The 13042-nt window shown below is 36.5% G+C and overlaps 1 protein-coding gene across 6 annotated transcripts in view; it reads right to left on the bottom strand.

Annotated features, from left to right (window-relative positions):
• atp11b (ATPase phospholipid transporting 11B) overlaps positions 1-13042 on the bottom strand; it is a 59682-nt gene that overhangs the window by 15824 nt on the left and 30816 nt on the right. For 3 of the 6 annotated variants that reach the window (XR_004340445.1, XM_032571878.1, XM_032571877.1), the window contains exons 19-29: positions 11915-12118; positions 10598-10751; positions 10011-10113; positions 9759-9904; positions 9579-9638; positions 9051-9178; positions 7955-8093; positions 7523-7546; positions 5598-5663; positions 5212-5315; positions 2679-2844 (exon numbers count right to left, since the gene is read on the bottom strand). Coding sequence is in view for 4 of the 6 variants with exons in the window: in XM_032571878.1 (XP_032427769.1) it covers positions 2679-2844; positions 5212-5315; positions 5598-5663; positions 7523-7546; positions 7955-8093; positions 9051-9178; positions 9579-9638; positions 9759-9904; positions 10011-10113; positions 10598-10751; positions 11915-12118 (1294 nt within the window). In the remaining 2 variants the exon portion in view is untranslated. Of the gene's footprint in view, positions 1-1051; positions 1135-2678; positions 2845-5211; positions 5316-5597; positions 5664-7522; positions 7547-7954; positions 8094-9050; positions 9179-9578; positions 9639-9758; positions 9905-10010; positions 10114-10597; positions 10752-11914; positions 12119-13042 lie in introns of all 6 variants that reach the window. The other 3 variants (XR_004340446.1, XM_032571880.1, XM_032571879.1) reach the window with 2 other exon arrangements.

Genomic DNA, 13042 nt, shown 5'->3' on the forward strand with positions numbered 1-13042 from the left:
ACACATTTGAATGGAAACATAGCTAATAATTATGTTTCCATTTACCTTAAAAAACTGTGCAACTTGGAATAACAACAATAAATCTGTTTAACAGAAACACGGCAACTTCGAAAACACTAAATTTTGTATAAAAACTCTTTGCGTTAGGTTAAGGTGATTTACCAGCTTTATCAAAATGAGTGTATTTCACATTTTTCACATCATGTGTCGTGATAAACAACCGGACGTTACTACTGGTGGAAAAGACAAAGAAGACGACAGGAAATGGTTGGAGGATTATGGTGCGGAATGATCTTTTAACAAACTTATTTACGTGTGATTTTAATTTAGTTTCTTATTTAATGGAAACACCGCAATTATGAAATTGTGTTTTTTTCAACATTAGCGGAACATCAACAAAGCTTTGCACACATTTGTAATGAAAAGGCAGCTAGTCAGGGTTTTCATGAGAACAAAAACTGATTTATTCACTCGTTCACACATGCATTTGCTCATGCAGTGGGTGGGTTGAGTCATGGCATGCTGTGAAGAGGCAGTCTTAAGACACAAACGTCTCAGCATTTTTCTATGATGCAAACCATGCAGAATCTAAGTCTCTCATTCTGCTGTAGCACCTGAAACTGGTTGAAGTTTCCCCGACCCGAGCGACAGAGAATGCTGGTTGGCTTGTTTGGATCATGCCGTCACAGACACAACAACGCTAGAGAAAACGCTGGAGAACGACTGATGCCGAGACTTATGAGTGAACATGTAGAGGAGCACTCGTTCTGCAAAGCAATGTTTCTCTCTGAATTTCATGACAGTCTTACATTCTTAAGTAAACCAATTTCTAAAATAATGGAACGTAATTTAGCAAAACAAAAAAACCCTAAAAAATACAATTATTTAACTAAATAAGACGCAGTTAAACATTTAAATAACATCTTTAACAATAGAAATATTGCATTTGCATGAAGCGCTCCTGCAGTTAGTTTTTTGTTTTTTTTTCCCCATGAATGGATTCATTTAAGATGGATGAAGTCCACGGCTTAACGGATCTCAAATCCTCTACCTAATTTTGCCCAGCTGGCCCTTGGCTCTGGACAAAGGCTGCAGAGCGAAGTCGTCACCTATGACCACTCGGTTGGAATACATCTACACCGGGAGAGCAAATACAGGGGCAAGATGAAGAACACACAGACAGAGAGGTTAGAAATCAAGCTCTTTCTCTCACACACACATTACAGTCATGTTCAGACAAAACAGGACGGAGACTGAAGCAGAAGCTACAAAAGGCACACAGGACTGGAGAAGTTGGCTCATTTTCTTTTCTGAGAAACAAGCTGAGACGATAAATCATCTCCAGATGGACAAATCAATACGGAAAGAGAGCAGAGGCGACACTGTGTGCTTCTCAGTGCGCTCGTCTGTGATCAGACGGCAGTCATGCAGAGCAAACATAAACATGATAACGTTCCTGTTTAGAAGCAGAAAAAACAAGGCTAAAAATAAACTAAAACACTGATCACTTTACAGACCGTCTAGATTTTGTATTTCTTCTAAATAAACTTACTTTTTAAGACTTATCGTATAATTGTTGCCAATTTTGTGCTCTGTGTAGGAATATAAATTATGTATTGCTATATAGCAGGGGTGGGCATTTATTGTAATGTTTATCACTTATTGTGAAAAAGTTCTTAGAAGAATTTTGATTTAGTGTTTTGATAAATGTCAATTAATAATGTTACAGAAAAAAATAAAAACAGTATTGTCATTAATATTTTTACTATTTTCTCTATAGTTTGTCCCACAAGGGCATCAATATCAGTAAATTTAATATCATGCAGTTTAGTCATATAAATCACTATTAGTTCAGTAAAGGGCTTCCTGAAGAAGACTATTAAAAATAGGATTTGTGTTGCAATAAATGCTGTCATGCACTCACCTAAGAAAAGTTTTCTTTTCTGTTTTACTATAATTTCTAACCTTATTACAATTTCACCACAAAATATCACGATAAAATTCTAAGTCCATATCGCCCACCTCTACTACATAGTGCAGCAAATAATTAAATATTTCAGCAAAATCTTTCACATGAGGATATAAAACCCCAACTTGGCACAATGTTCCCAGAGGATTACTTAAAAAACAAACTGTTAGCCACTGATACAGTGGCTAACAGTTCAGAGACAGAGACACAAAGTTCATCCAAGTGCAAAAATAAGCAACATTTCATGTCAATAATCCCTTTAAAAGGCTCAAAAAAGGCAGCCATTTTGAAAAATGGAGGTAATCTTGAACTGGCTGATGGAAAATATGAAAAACATAAGCTTTTACTGTATGCCTGTTCCCACATCTGAAAGATTTTTTATAGATATCAGCACAGAAACAAGCTGCACTAATATATGGTAATAGAAGACAATAGAAAACAAAGTGTCTTTTTTCCCTTTCTAGTGCAATTTCTTTTAAATTCACTAACATTTAGAATTGAATTTGTTCAAACCTTTTACAAAACATCCTGTAAAACTTTTTCATTTGTAATCAGCAGCAAAATAAAAATGGTGCAGCTGATTTACATATACAAACCCAACAAAATGCATAAATCATTTAGTAACGTTTAGGAAAAATAAATGAATTTAGAAAAGTAAAATGTTGGGCTTGACAACAGCAAAGCGAACTGCTTTCCTGCTGGTAATTACCTGGCTCTTCTGTGTGCTGGTGGGACACAGGTGTCTGTAGAGGACCTTCTTCATCACTTCAGGAAACAGGCAGGTGAGGACGATGATGACGATGGCGAACCAGGCCGAGCCGCAGGACAGCAGCTGGACGAAGACAAAGTACATGTCCTGGGTGTGCAAGAACGGCCTGGAGGGGGTTCAAACAACACAAATGTTAAACTGGGATCACTTTTTATTTATTTAATAGTACTACTTTATTCAGCCCATCCAGGAAGTTGGGATACCAACTATTTAAGCAAATTCGCTCACCATTTACTGACTTTGTGCAGACTTAAAATCCCCAGTCACTGCAACCTTTCTACAAATCTGACCAATCACCTTAATGTTTTCTGTATTTCCTTCTTTTCTGACCAATCACTGAAACTCGGCTGAGTTTCGACCAATCCCGTTAGATCCCTTCTAATTTAACTTCCTGTTTCAGGACGTCTCTTAGAGACCAAACCTGTAAGATGTGACACTAATCGTCAACATTTACCTTTTTTTTTTGGTTGTTAAAACCTTTTTGAATCTGTTATGAGGGATTTGTTTATAATGTTTTTCCACTAATGGCCAAGTTAACGATTAATTTATTATTAAATTAGCTGATTAATTATTAAACTCATAATTAATTGTTTTGATACATACAAAAACTATGTTATATGTATTGAAACACACATATATACTATTTAATTGTAAATACAGTATGTAGTTAATTTAAATTACATTATATAAACAATTATTATTTCTTTAAGTTTCACCAAAAGAGTAACAGTAATTGACTTATAATTTGATGTAGGCCTGCCATAATAACAAATTTTGCTAGACAATAAATTGTCTCAGAAATTATGGTGATAAAGGTTAATATTGTTCTGTTGACACCATTTTCAAGTAATATAATTGCTATAATGCAAGAACACAATCTCAACTTTAAATTCTAACAAACATTTAACACTGGAACCATTTTAAATATCCAAAATAAATAATCAGAACAACAAATAAAAAGAATCATGAAGTCTCTGTAAACAAAATTATCCTTCAAAAAAAGGTTTTGTTGAGACTGAAGACTTTTATCACTCAGGTTTTGTTAGAAAAAGAGAAAAAATAAAAAAGGTAAATCCCGCAAATGGAAATTATTGAGCTTGTTTTAATTTATCAAGCGATTATTTTATTTACTGCTTAATGCACAGGTGTCAAACTCCAGTCCTCCAGCCGCTGTCCTGCAGTTTTTAGATGAGCCACAGGTACAAAACACTGGAATGAAATGACTTAATTTCCTCCTCCTGGTGTAGATCAGTTCTCCAGAGCCTTAATGACCTAATTATTCTATTCAGGTGCTGCAGCAGAGGCTCATCTGAAAGTTGCAGGACAGCGGACCTCCAGGACTGGAGTTTGACACCCCTGGTTAATGTGACAGGTCAATTTGTATCCTGTAATAATTATATGCTTATACAATCATTTGAACAGTTTTATGTTTGGGCATCGTCTAAGTTCAATATTCAAATTATTCCACAGTTCGACTCCACTTACTGACATGCAGAAGTTTTGTCTCGTAGTTCTGAATTTCCATATTTTAAACTCTGATTCACTCCCTTGACTTAATTTTGACTGTTAGTTTTTTTTTTTGGCTGCAATTATCATAAAAAAGAAGCATAACATCATGTAGTGACTGATTGATTGTATCTTTTAAAACCAACAGAGTAGATCGGCAGACAGACTCGGAACGATTTGACCTTTCCACTGTAATTTCAGGTCCTACCATCAGTTCGAGTCGTGCACTTAGATAATGTTATTATGTCATAACGGCAGAGTTTAATGACCAATACAGATTCTATCAATAATGGCCCAATATGGTCACGATGGCTCCCAGACGTCTGATCGGTCCAGACTGGCTCATGTGGTTTAAACTGGTTTTACTGGTTCGACCAGGTGGCAGATAATTAACCACGATTAAATCTGAGCTTCTGAGACGCTGGTGTGAAAATAAACAAAAGTTTTTCTTACTACAGCACAAATAAAAAATATTAGCTCAACTGGCAGCTTATTTTATTTATAACATGAGAAAAATGTCTTGCTATAAGTTGAACTATCACCTTTTTGAAAATCAACATTAAGAAATTATTTACATAAAACAAGCTCCTCTATCTTGTAAACAAAAGTTATTTTTAAATTAATTTTTACTTAATTCAAACGTACTAAGGTATTTTTGCACCAGAAAATAGACAAAAGTACTTTTGTTTTTGCAGTGTGCGCTCTCCGCTTTGTTCAAGTCTGTTATTGTTCTCAACTGAAATAAGTAACACAAACATCGCTCAGACTTTGACCTTGAATGACTACGGCTGTAATTAATAAATGTGGCAGAAATCCGTCTTTCCGAATAGAAAAATAATTTGAAGGAATATTAAAACACTTGTCTGAGATTATTTTCCTGAGCTGATGAGACCGACTCAACTTTTTAAAATCAAAAAGATTTCAAAACTTAACAGTAAATATGAGCCATTTTTAAGAATATTCTCACCAGATGATGCCTCCGTAAAAGAAAGAGAAGATGAAATAGAAAGCGATTGAGCCCCACGTCACAAAATGGTTCATCCAGGTCCAGAACTGAGTCTCCAATGCGAGCTGGGAAAATAAATCACGTTAAGAAATTGACGTCGGAACGTTCGGGGCAAAGAGGCCTTGCTCCCTAACAACCTATTACAAATTATCTGCTGGAGTTAATGGCCGCTGACATCATCCTCCTCTCCACATACTTTATCTCAAATAACCCATCTGTCTCCACAGGTTACTTAGCTAAGAGACAGTGACGATAATTCAGACCAAAGTAAACAAACTGCAGGTGTAAAAACTTACTTAAACTGGTTATTAATTCACACAATAAACCGTTAATTGCCTTGCGTTTACCTTTAGCGTGACGGTGATGACCATGACAGTAAAGACGAGCGTTCCAAACGTCCAGTTCCCAAACATCTGCAAGAAGCGACAGGTTGCGATGTCAGCACTCAGCTTTGTCTTCAGCTGAATAAACTTTATGATCAGAAAGAAACAGAAGCTCAGCTCACATGCACAGTCTTTGTTAGTGGTGGAATATCTGATAAGTTTACAGCCTCTTCTGTTCATTTAGATCAAAGACGGTAAAAATCTCAGGTGCAGTTAATTTAACTTAAAGTACTATTTTAGAAAAATTAAAATAAAAACGTGTGGTGTGGTGACAGGGAGGAAAATGTGAGCGGATCCACTGCTTAGATTTGGATATTTAGAAGAAAGAAAAATCTTCTTAAAGGCTTAAAACGTTTCAGTCCAATGTTCAGTTTATGCTTTTTGTGCCATAATTTTCAGCTTAAACAGCCAAAGACAGTTAATGTTCTGTAAAAGGTTTTTCTCAGTTACAAAAATGATTTTTAGGAATGCACAGATTAATCAGAATCGGCCGATATTTACACGAGAAATTGATCTAATTCACTGATTTCGTCTTCCTCCACAAAGGTCTGAAGATCAGCCACTGTCTGAGAATCACTGTTGCTGTTTTAATGACCACAAAAAAAACAACAACAACAAAAAATCATTAGATGGAATCAGAATTGGCAAGTCAGACTTTTTAAAAACTGCTGATCGGCCAGAAAACTGCAATCGGTGCACTTTAACTTTATAAGGTTAAAGTTGTGGCTTATTTTTATTTAAAGTGCATTGATCAGAAATCAATAATTTAAGAAATTATGCATGCACTTAACTTGTGTTGCTTGTAATTAACATGTTAAAATATCCATAGTCCTTGAACCTTTTAACTGTTTGTCAAACTACACACAAACTATATGGTATTTTATACGGACTTTATGTGTAAAACCAAAACAAAGTGCCGTATAAATGTCAAGCTTAAAGGATACATGGTGTGTCATTCAATCTCAGTAAAAATGACAAAGGTGACCTATTATGCTTCCTTGAACATGTTAGGAAAGGTCTACGGCCTATACAAAACATGTCATTACATTGTTTTGCAGAAAATCATTCTTCAATAATGAAATTTTATTAGTTTTAGGGCGTCTTGTCATTTTAAATACAAATAAGCTGCTGCTGGCCACGCCCCCCAACTCAATGTTTACACTCGCACATGTAAATGGCTGCAAACAGATGCACAATTATGCAACTGTACATCTTAAAAAAGCAGAAGTAGGGCCTCCTACACAACCAACAAGAATGAAGCAAGTGGTTTCTGGTTGGTAAGTCAACTACAAAACACTCGTCTTTCTCAGCAGCCGTTGTACAGAGCATACAGTGGTAAAACCGGCTGATCAAACTGCTCGGGTTGCTAGGTAACGGGCTAGTTTCCGCTCGGGTTGCTAAGTAACGGGCTATGTTCCGCTCGGGTTGCTAGGTAACTGTGCAGTTACCTAGCTTCCAGACACCAAAAAACAATTAATTATTCCGTAAAAAAAACAAAAACGTTTTTTTATGGGCTTGGGTTGTTTCTAGAAGCAGTTAACATCCAAATGTAAATATAGAAATAGGCAAAAAATTAATTTTGCATAATAGGTCTCCTTTAAAATATTTGCAGATGTAAAATCTTAAATTTTTTTCCACTTCACAAACATGCGCTACTTTGTGTTGGTCGATCGCAAAAATTTGAAGTCAATGAACTGAAGCTTGCAAATGTAATGTAACAGAATTTGCACAGAATTAATAAGAAATTGAGTTCAATAAGAAATGCAACTGAATCCATATTGAAGAGAATTATTGACAACATTTAAAGAGTAAACGGGATGTTGATGAATCCTCGAGTCCTCCTATTAACCTCCCAAGGACATGCATTCAACTGTAGAGCAGACTCTTACCAGCTGCCTGTTAGCTCGCAACATCTGAAGACATGCACAGCAAGAAGGCAGAAGGAAAAAAGCGTAATCAACAAAAGATGGAAGGAGAGACAACCAACAGGGAATAATCAAAGTGAGGGCATTCAGAAACAGCAAACTACCAACTGAAAGAAAGATGGAGAGAAATGACGCGGGGAAAAAAGAGAGAATGAACAAACTGTCGAATAAAAAAGGGAAGAAATAGAGAGATAGAAAACAGCAACATCAAGTCAACAGTTGTGAAATAGCAGCAGGTTATTTCTACATCCAATAATAATAATAATACTAATACTAGCACTGAAAGCACACAAACACAAATATCCGAGCTGAATTTATCACCAAGGATTTATGGCTTGAACTACTGTTTTCCAGCTTAATAGAAGCAGCTGTGGAGCGCGTCGTTGGCAAACAGACCTGTCCGTTGCTCATGAGAGAGGTGTCCTCCCCCATCAGGATGTAGGAGCCAAAGAAAAACGCAAAGGCGTGAGTGAAGCCCAACGCCGTCCAGTACAGGAACGTCCGGAACGACAGCAGAGAGTTCTTGCTGATGTCTCTGTGGGAGACGCACAAATAGCAATTTTATTCCCCATCGAGCTTCATGTACACTGCAAAACAGAAAATCTTACCAAGTATTTTTGTAGCTTCTAGTGAAAATATCTTGGTACAGTGAACTACAAGTAACTTTCTAGCAAGACATGGGAGTTTGTTTTAATTCAATAATTCCTTAATATTGATGTAAAAATACTAGTTCCATTGGCAGATTATTTCACTTATAACATGAAATTTTCCCAATGATATAAGTGGAACGTTTTGATCAATATTAAAGACTTATTGACTCAAATCAAACTCCTGAATCTTGCTGCTAATTTGCTTGTAAGTTAGTTTTGTTTTGTTTTCAGTGTACTAAGATATTTCCACCAGAAACTGAATTGGGTTAGTGCTCCTTAACAGCAAAAACACAAAATCCTACCAAGTCCTGTCTAGTTTCTAGTGCAAATATTTTAATACACATAAATTAAGACAAATTTAACTTACAAGTAACTTTTCAGAAAAATGAAGTTTTAGGTCAGTAATTCTTTAATATTCGTACTAGTTCCACTGGCAGATTATTTCTCATTTGAGAAGGTAACAGCGCTGCGGCGTTACCTAGCAACCCCAGCCAAGCCAAGCCCGTCTCCTAGCAACCGAGTTCTAGCACCACTGGCAGACTGTTTCACTTAACAAAACATTTTTCCCATGTTATAAGTGAAACTTTTTCATCAATATTAAGAAATTGACTTAAAACAAACTATTATGTCTTTCTGAAAGGTTACTATCAAGTTAGTTTTGTCTTATTTCAAGTGTACTAAGATATTTGCACTAGAAACTAGACTAAAAATACTTTGTAACATTTGTTTTTGCAGTGCATCTCCCATTTGACTTTGTTTAAATTACATTTTGGAGGTTTTTTTTTCTTAAAAAACAGTTGCTAGTGAGTAATACTCCATGTTGCGTAGACACAGGGCCTCACCTGTAGAGGCCAGGTTTAGCCTGCAGGATGTCGGGGTGGACCAGCTGCTCAAACAGACTGTACACCAGGATGGGCAGCGAGGTGAAGCAGATGTTGTACAGCGTCAGGTAAACACTGTCATACAGTGTCTGGATGGGACACAGATCATTTCAACAGCAGATTATTAGACAAACAGGGCGACTAACTGTACACACACACTGTTTGGGTGAATGGGGAAAGAACTGCAGCTAATAAAAATAAACATTTATAAAGGCGTATGCGACATGCATGAATTCGAACTGCGTCAGAGTTCACTTCAACCGAACCGAGGTTTGTAGGCGGACCAGAGTTTGTTTATTTTTTGGTTCGCATCAAAGTTCGATTCACTCTTCCTCAAACTGGACTTTTAGTCAAACCAACTAGAGTTTGATTAAAGCAAACTTAACAGGGCTGGTGTGAATGGAGTCTTACGTACTTGAAAAATTAGGAAAACTAAACTAGATGTCAATGGGAATAAAGTTAGAAACAGAAGAGAAAAATAAGACTTACTTGTTGTGAAAACAAGCAGAAGAACTGGTATAAAAACTGTGGTGTAATAAAACACACATTCTAGAAAAAACAGAGTGAAAAAACATATTCAGACATACTGGAGAGAAAACAGATTATTATAATTTTTTTAATTTAAGCCACTAAAATGGAAGCAGGGGGAACAGTGTTGGTAAATCCTACCTTGTAGAAAAAGTACTGTACAAGAGTAGCAATTCGAATGTAGTAGAAGTGGCCGTGGACCAGCAGGAGTTTAGCCAGGAACTTAAACCTGGCGATTGCATAGTCACTGTTTCTCACGGCCTGACGACCCTCCTTTCCCATGATGCCTGGGGGTTTGGGCAGGAACAGCTCAGACGTCTACAGTACAGCTTCAGGTCGGGTTTCTGGTTTAGATGTGTGTGTGTGTGTGCGTGTGTGTGTGTGTGTGTTTACCTATGCCTACATGAGCTTCCTGTATCATACTGACATCATTGGCTCCGTCCCCAACAGCTAATGTTATTGGCTTTTCTGGAGAAGTCTTTAGCAGGCGAACAACCTGAAAAAAAAAAGTAAAAAATTTGCCTTACCCTTATACTGTATTTTGTCGTAGAGTTGAACTGAATTCAACGTTCAAATAAATAGAGGCTGTAAGACAAGATGGCCGCCCTGACATCACTCTGAACTATGGAAACCCAAGGGATCAATTGGTGAAAAGAAAATCCTTATTTAATAAAAGTTTTATTCAATTAAAACCTATTTATCATCCATTTTCTACATTTACATAAAAGAAAGTTAACACAGCAGCTCTTGTTTTCCAGTGTTGCTGTTTTTTCCTTTAAACAGAAAAAAAAACTAACACTATGAGATTAGAACAAGTTTCAGCAACAAGTGGCTCCAGAAAATGTGATGAGATTCACCAATTTAACCTGCAGAACATTTGAGTCAGTGAGACTAACGTGTAATTTAGATACCTGAGCCATAATTCATAATCTGTAGTTAATCTGGAGTTTTTCCTGCAGCTCGGGGCAGTCTGTGTTTACCTTGGCTTTTTGCAGCGGGGCCATGCGGCAGCAGAGCACAGCTGAGCAGCTTTTACACACTTCCATAAATAGCTTCTCATGTTCCCTCAATGCTAACGACAGACTAGCGCCGTCGACCACCAAGCCGTGCTGGATGACGTGGTCTTCCTTTATCCTGCAGACGAAGACGAGGAAGACAGCGGCACACACAAAGCAGGACAGGAAGTGAGTCAGAAATATTAATACGCTGGATTCTACTGTTCACTCATCAGAAAATAATATTTTAATACCGAATGTTATTCCTGTTCACCACCAAGTTGGAACTGTAGACATTTTGTGCATAAGTAAGCTTGGGTCTTGAAACTAGGGCTGGGTGAAACGGCTTATGAAAAAAATCTAATTTCTTTCCATTCTGAATACAATTTCAATGTTTTTCTTTCTTTTTTTCTGAAACAAGAAATTATTGAAAATATTTTTTAAAAGTGGTTTTAATTTCAATCATCCTTTTAGGGCAACAATAATTTTTGTTTAATTATGAGAATAAATTCATAAAATTAGTAAAGAAAATACACAATTTTAACAGAAAAAACGTGATAAAAGTTGTCTTAATGAGATAAAAGTTTAGATTTATCAGCATCTGATGTGATCAGTTCTCAAAATAGACAATTTTGTTTAATTATTTTAAAGTCCTGCTACTGATAATTTGCTGCTGACGTGTTAAAAGTCTAAATATTTTTCTAAGTATTACTCATTTAATTTTTTTTGTGTTCCAGTTCTTATGAAATTACAACTTTATTGTGGTAATTTTGACTTTATTCTTATGCTATTTAGAGTTTTTTTGTCATATGACTTTATTCTTATTTTACTATGACTGCATTTTTGTGACGATATGACTTTATCCTTGTAAAAATGTTACCCTGGCCCTAATATTCCATCATCGAGATACGAGTTAAAAATTTAGAAAAACAGAAGCGGTAAAACAAACAAAGATGGCTGCCATAGCATCACTCTGAACTATGAAACCCAACGGAGCGCATTGGTGAAAAAAATAAAAATAAAAAAGATTTTCAAAAAATTAAACCTTCAAAAACCAAAAATTCAATCAATTGATCAATTGATTAAAACTGTAATTGATTTATCGCCCAGCTCTAATTGAAATTATTAGAAAAAAAGCATAGTTAAATAAAATCACCAACAGGAGACATGAAATTAGTATTGTCATTGTAAAATTAGCCATGTAATCTCCTTCAAACCTGATTAAAAACATAAAAACCTGCTTGTTTTTATGATTTACTAAAATAATAAATAATAATAATAGTAGAAGGAAATGGCAGGCACCTTCGGGCCAGCCTGCGGAGCTGCTCTGCACACTCGTTGTCGGAGCGCTGCTGCAGAAGCTCCAGGATGTTCATGGTTCGGTGGAAATGGCCGCACGACAAGCTGACGCTGACCGCCGTCTCGTGCTTGTCCCCCGTCAGCACCCATACTTTGATTCCCGCCCGACGCAGGACTTCGATCGTCTCCGGAACTTTGTCTTGAAGCCTGAGCAGCACAAGGAGGAGAACGTGTTCAGCGTACATCACGCAGGGACATTATGCACTTTCCAGACATTTTCAACGCGAGTTCTCAAACTTTTCCAGCAACGCACTTTGGGGATTAAAAACAAAACAACTGAACTAAAGAACACGGGTTCAGTTCACAATAATATATAATTTATTACTGTGATATCTTGTGATAGAACTTTGCATTTTACAGCAGGGAGAATATAGACTAAAATATAAGAATTTTATGTTTTGAAATGTTTTTCTTACACACATCTCATACACCTGACTATCAAGACAAAAGTAACTGACAAGTAACTTTTCAGGAGGTTATAGGAAAAATGTAATCATGCAAATGGAAATTATTGAACTCGTTTTAATTTATGTGATTAATTGATTTATTGCGGCAGGCCCAATTACAAGTAACTTTTCAGCAAGAAACAGAAGCTTGTTCTCCGAAAATAATTACAGTCCGCTGGCATTTTTTTCACTTATAACAAGATGTTTCAAGAATTTTCAAGGATTTCAAGCTGCGCTGTGAATCCTGTACATAATATTCTGCATGAGTGGAAAAGGCCGAGAGACGTTCATTTCCCCTACAACTCACTAATGTTCCTTGAGAGAAGAAGGACACTTTCTATTACACGCAGTGACTTTTCATATCAGCTGCTGTTTTTTATGTTTCATATTAGCCTGAAAACTGAAGGGAATATTAGTCATGACTTTCATAACATAAGAGCCTTTGATCGTGACCAAGAGAGAGACCGGGAAGAGAGCAGAGATAAACAAAGTGAGAAGCTGAGGCTTTGGAGCAGATGGTGAGTGGATACATACACACACACACACACACAGCAGCAGTTACACCCAGACAGACTCACAGTCATGACTAGAAACTGTATAATAGGTGTTAATAAGTCAGCTTCAA

The sequence above is a fragment of the Xiphophorus hellerii genome, chromosome 9 (genome assembly GCF_003331165.1).
Source record: "Xiphophorus hellerii strain 12219 chromosome 9, Xiphophorus_hellerii-4.1, whole genome shotgun sequence".
Lineage (NCBI taxonomy): Eukaryota > Metazoa > Chordata > Actinopteri > Cyprinodontiformes > Poeciliidae > Xiphophorus > Xiphophorus hellerii.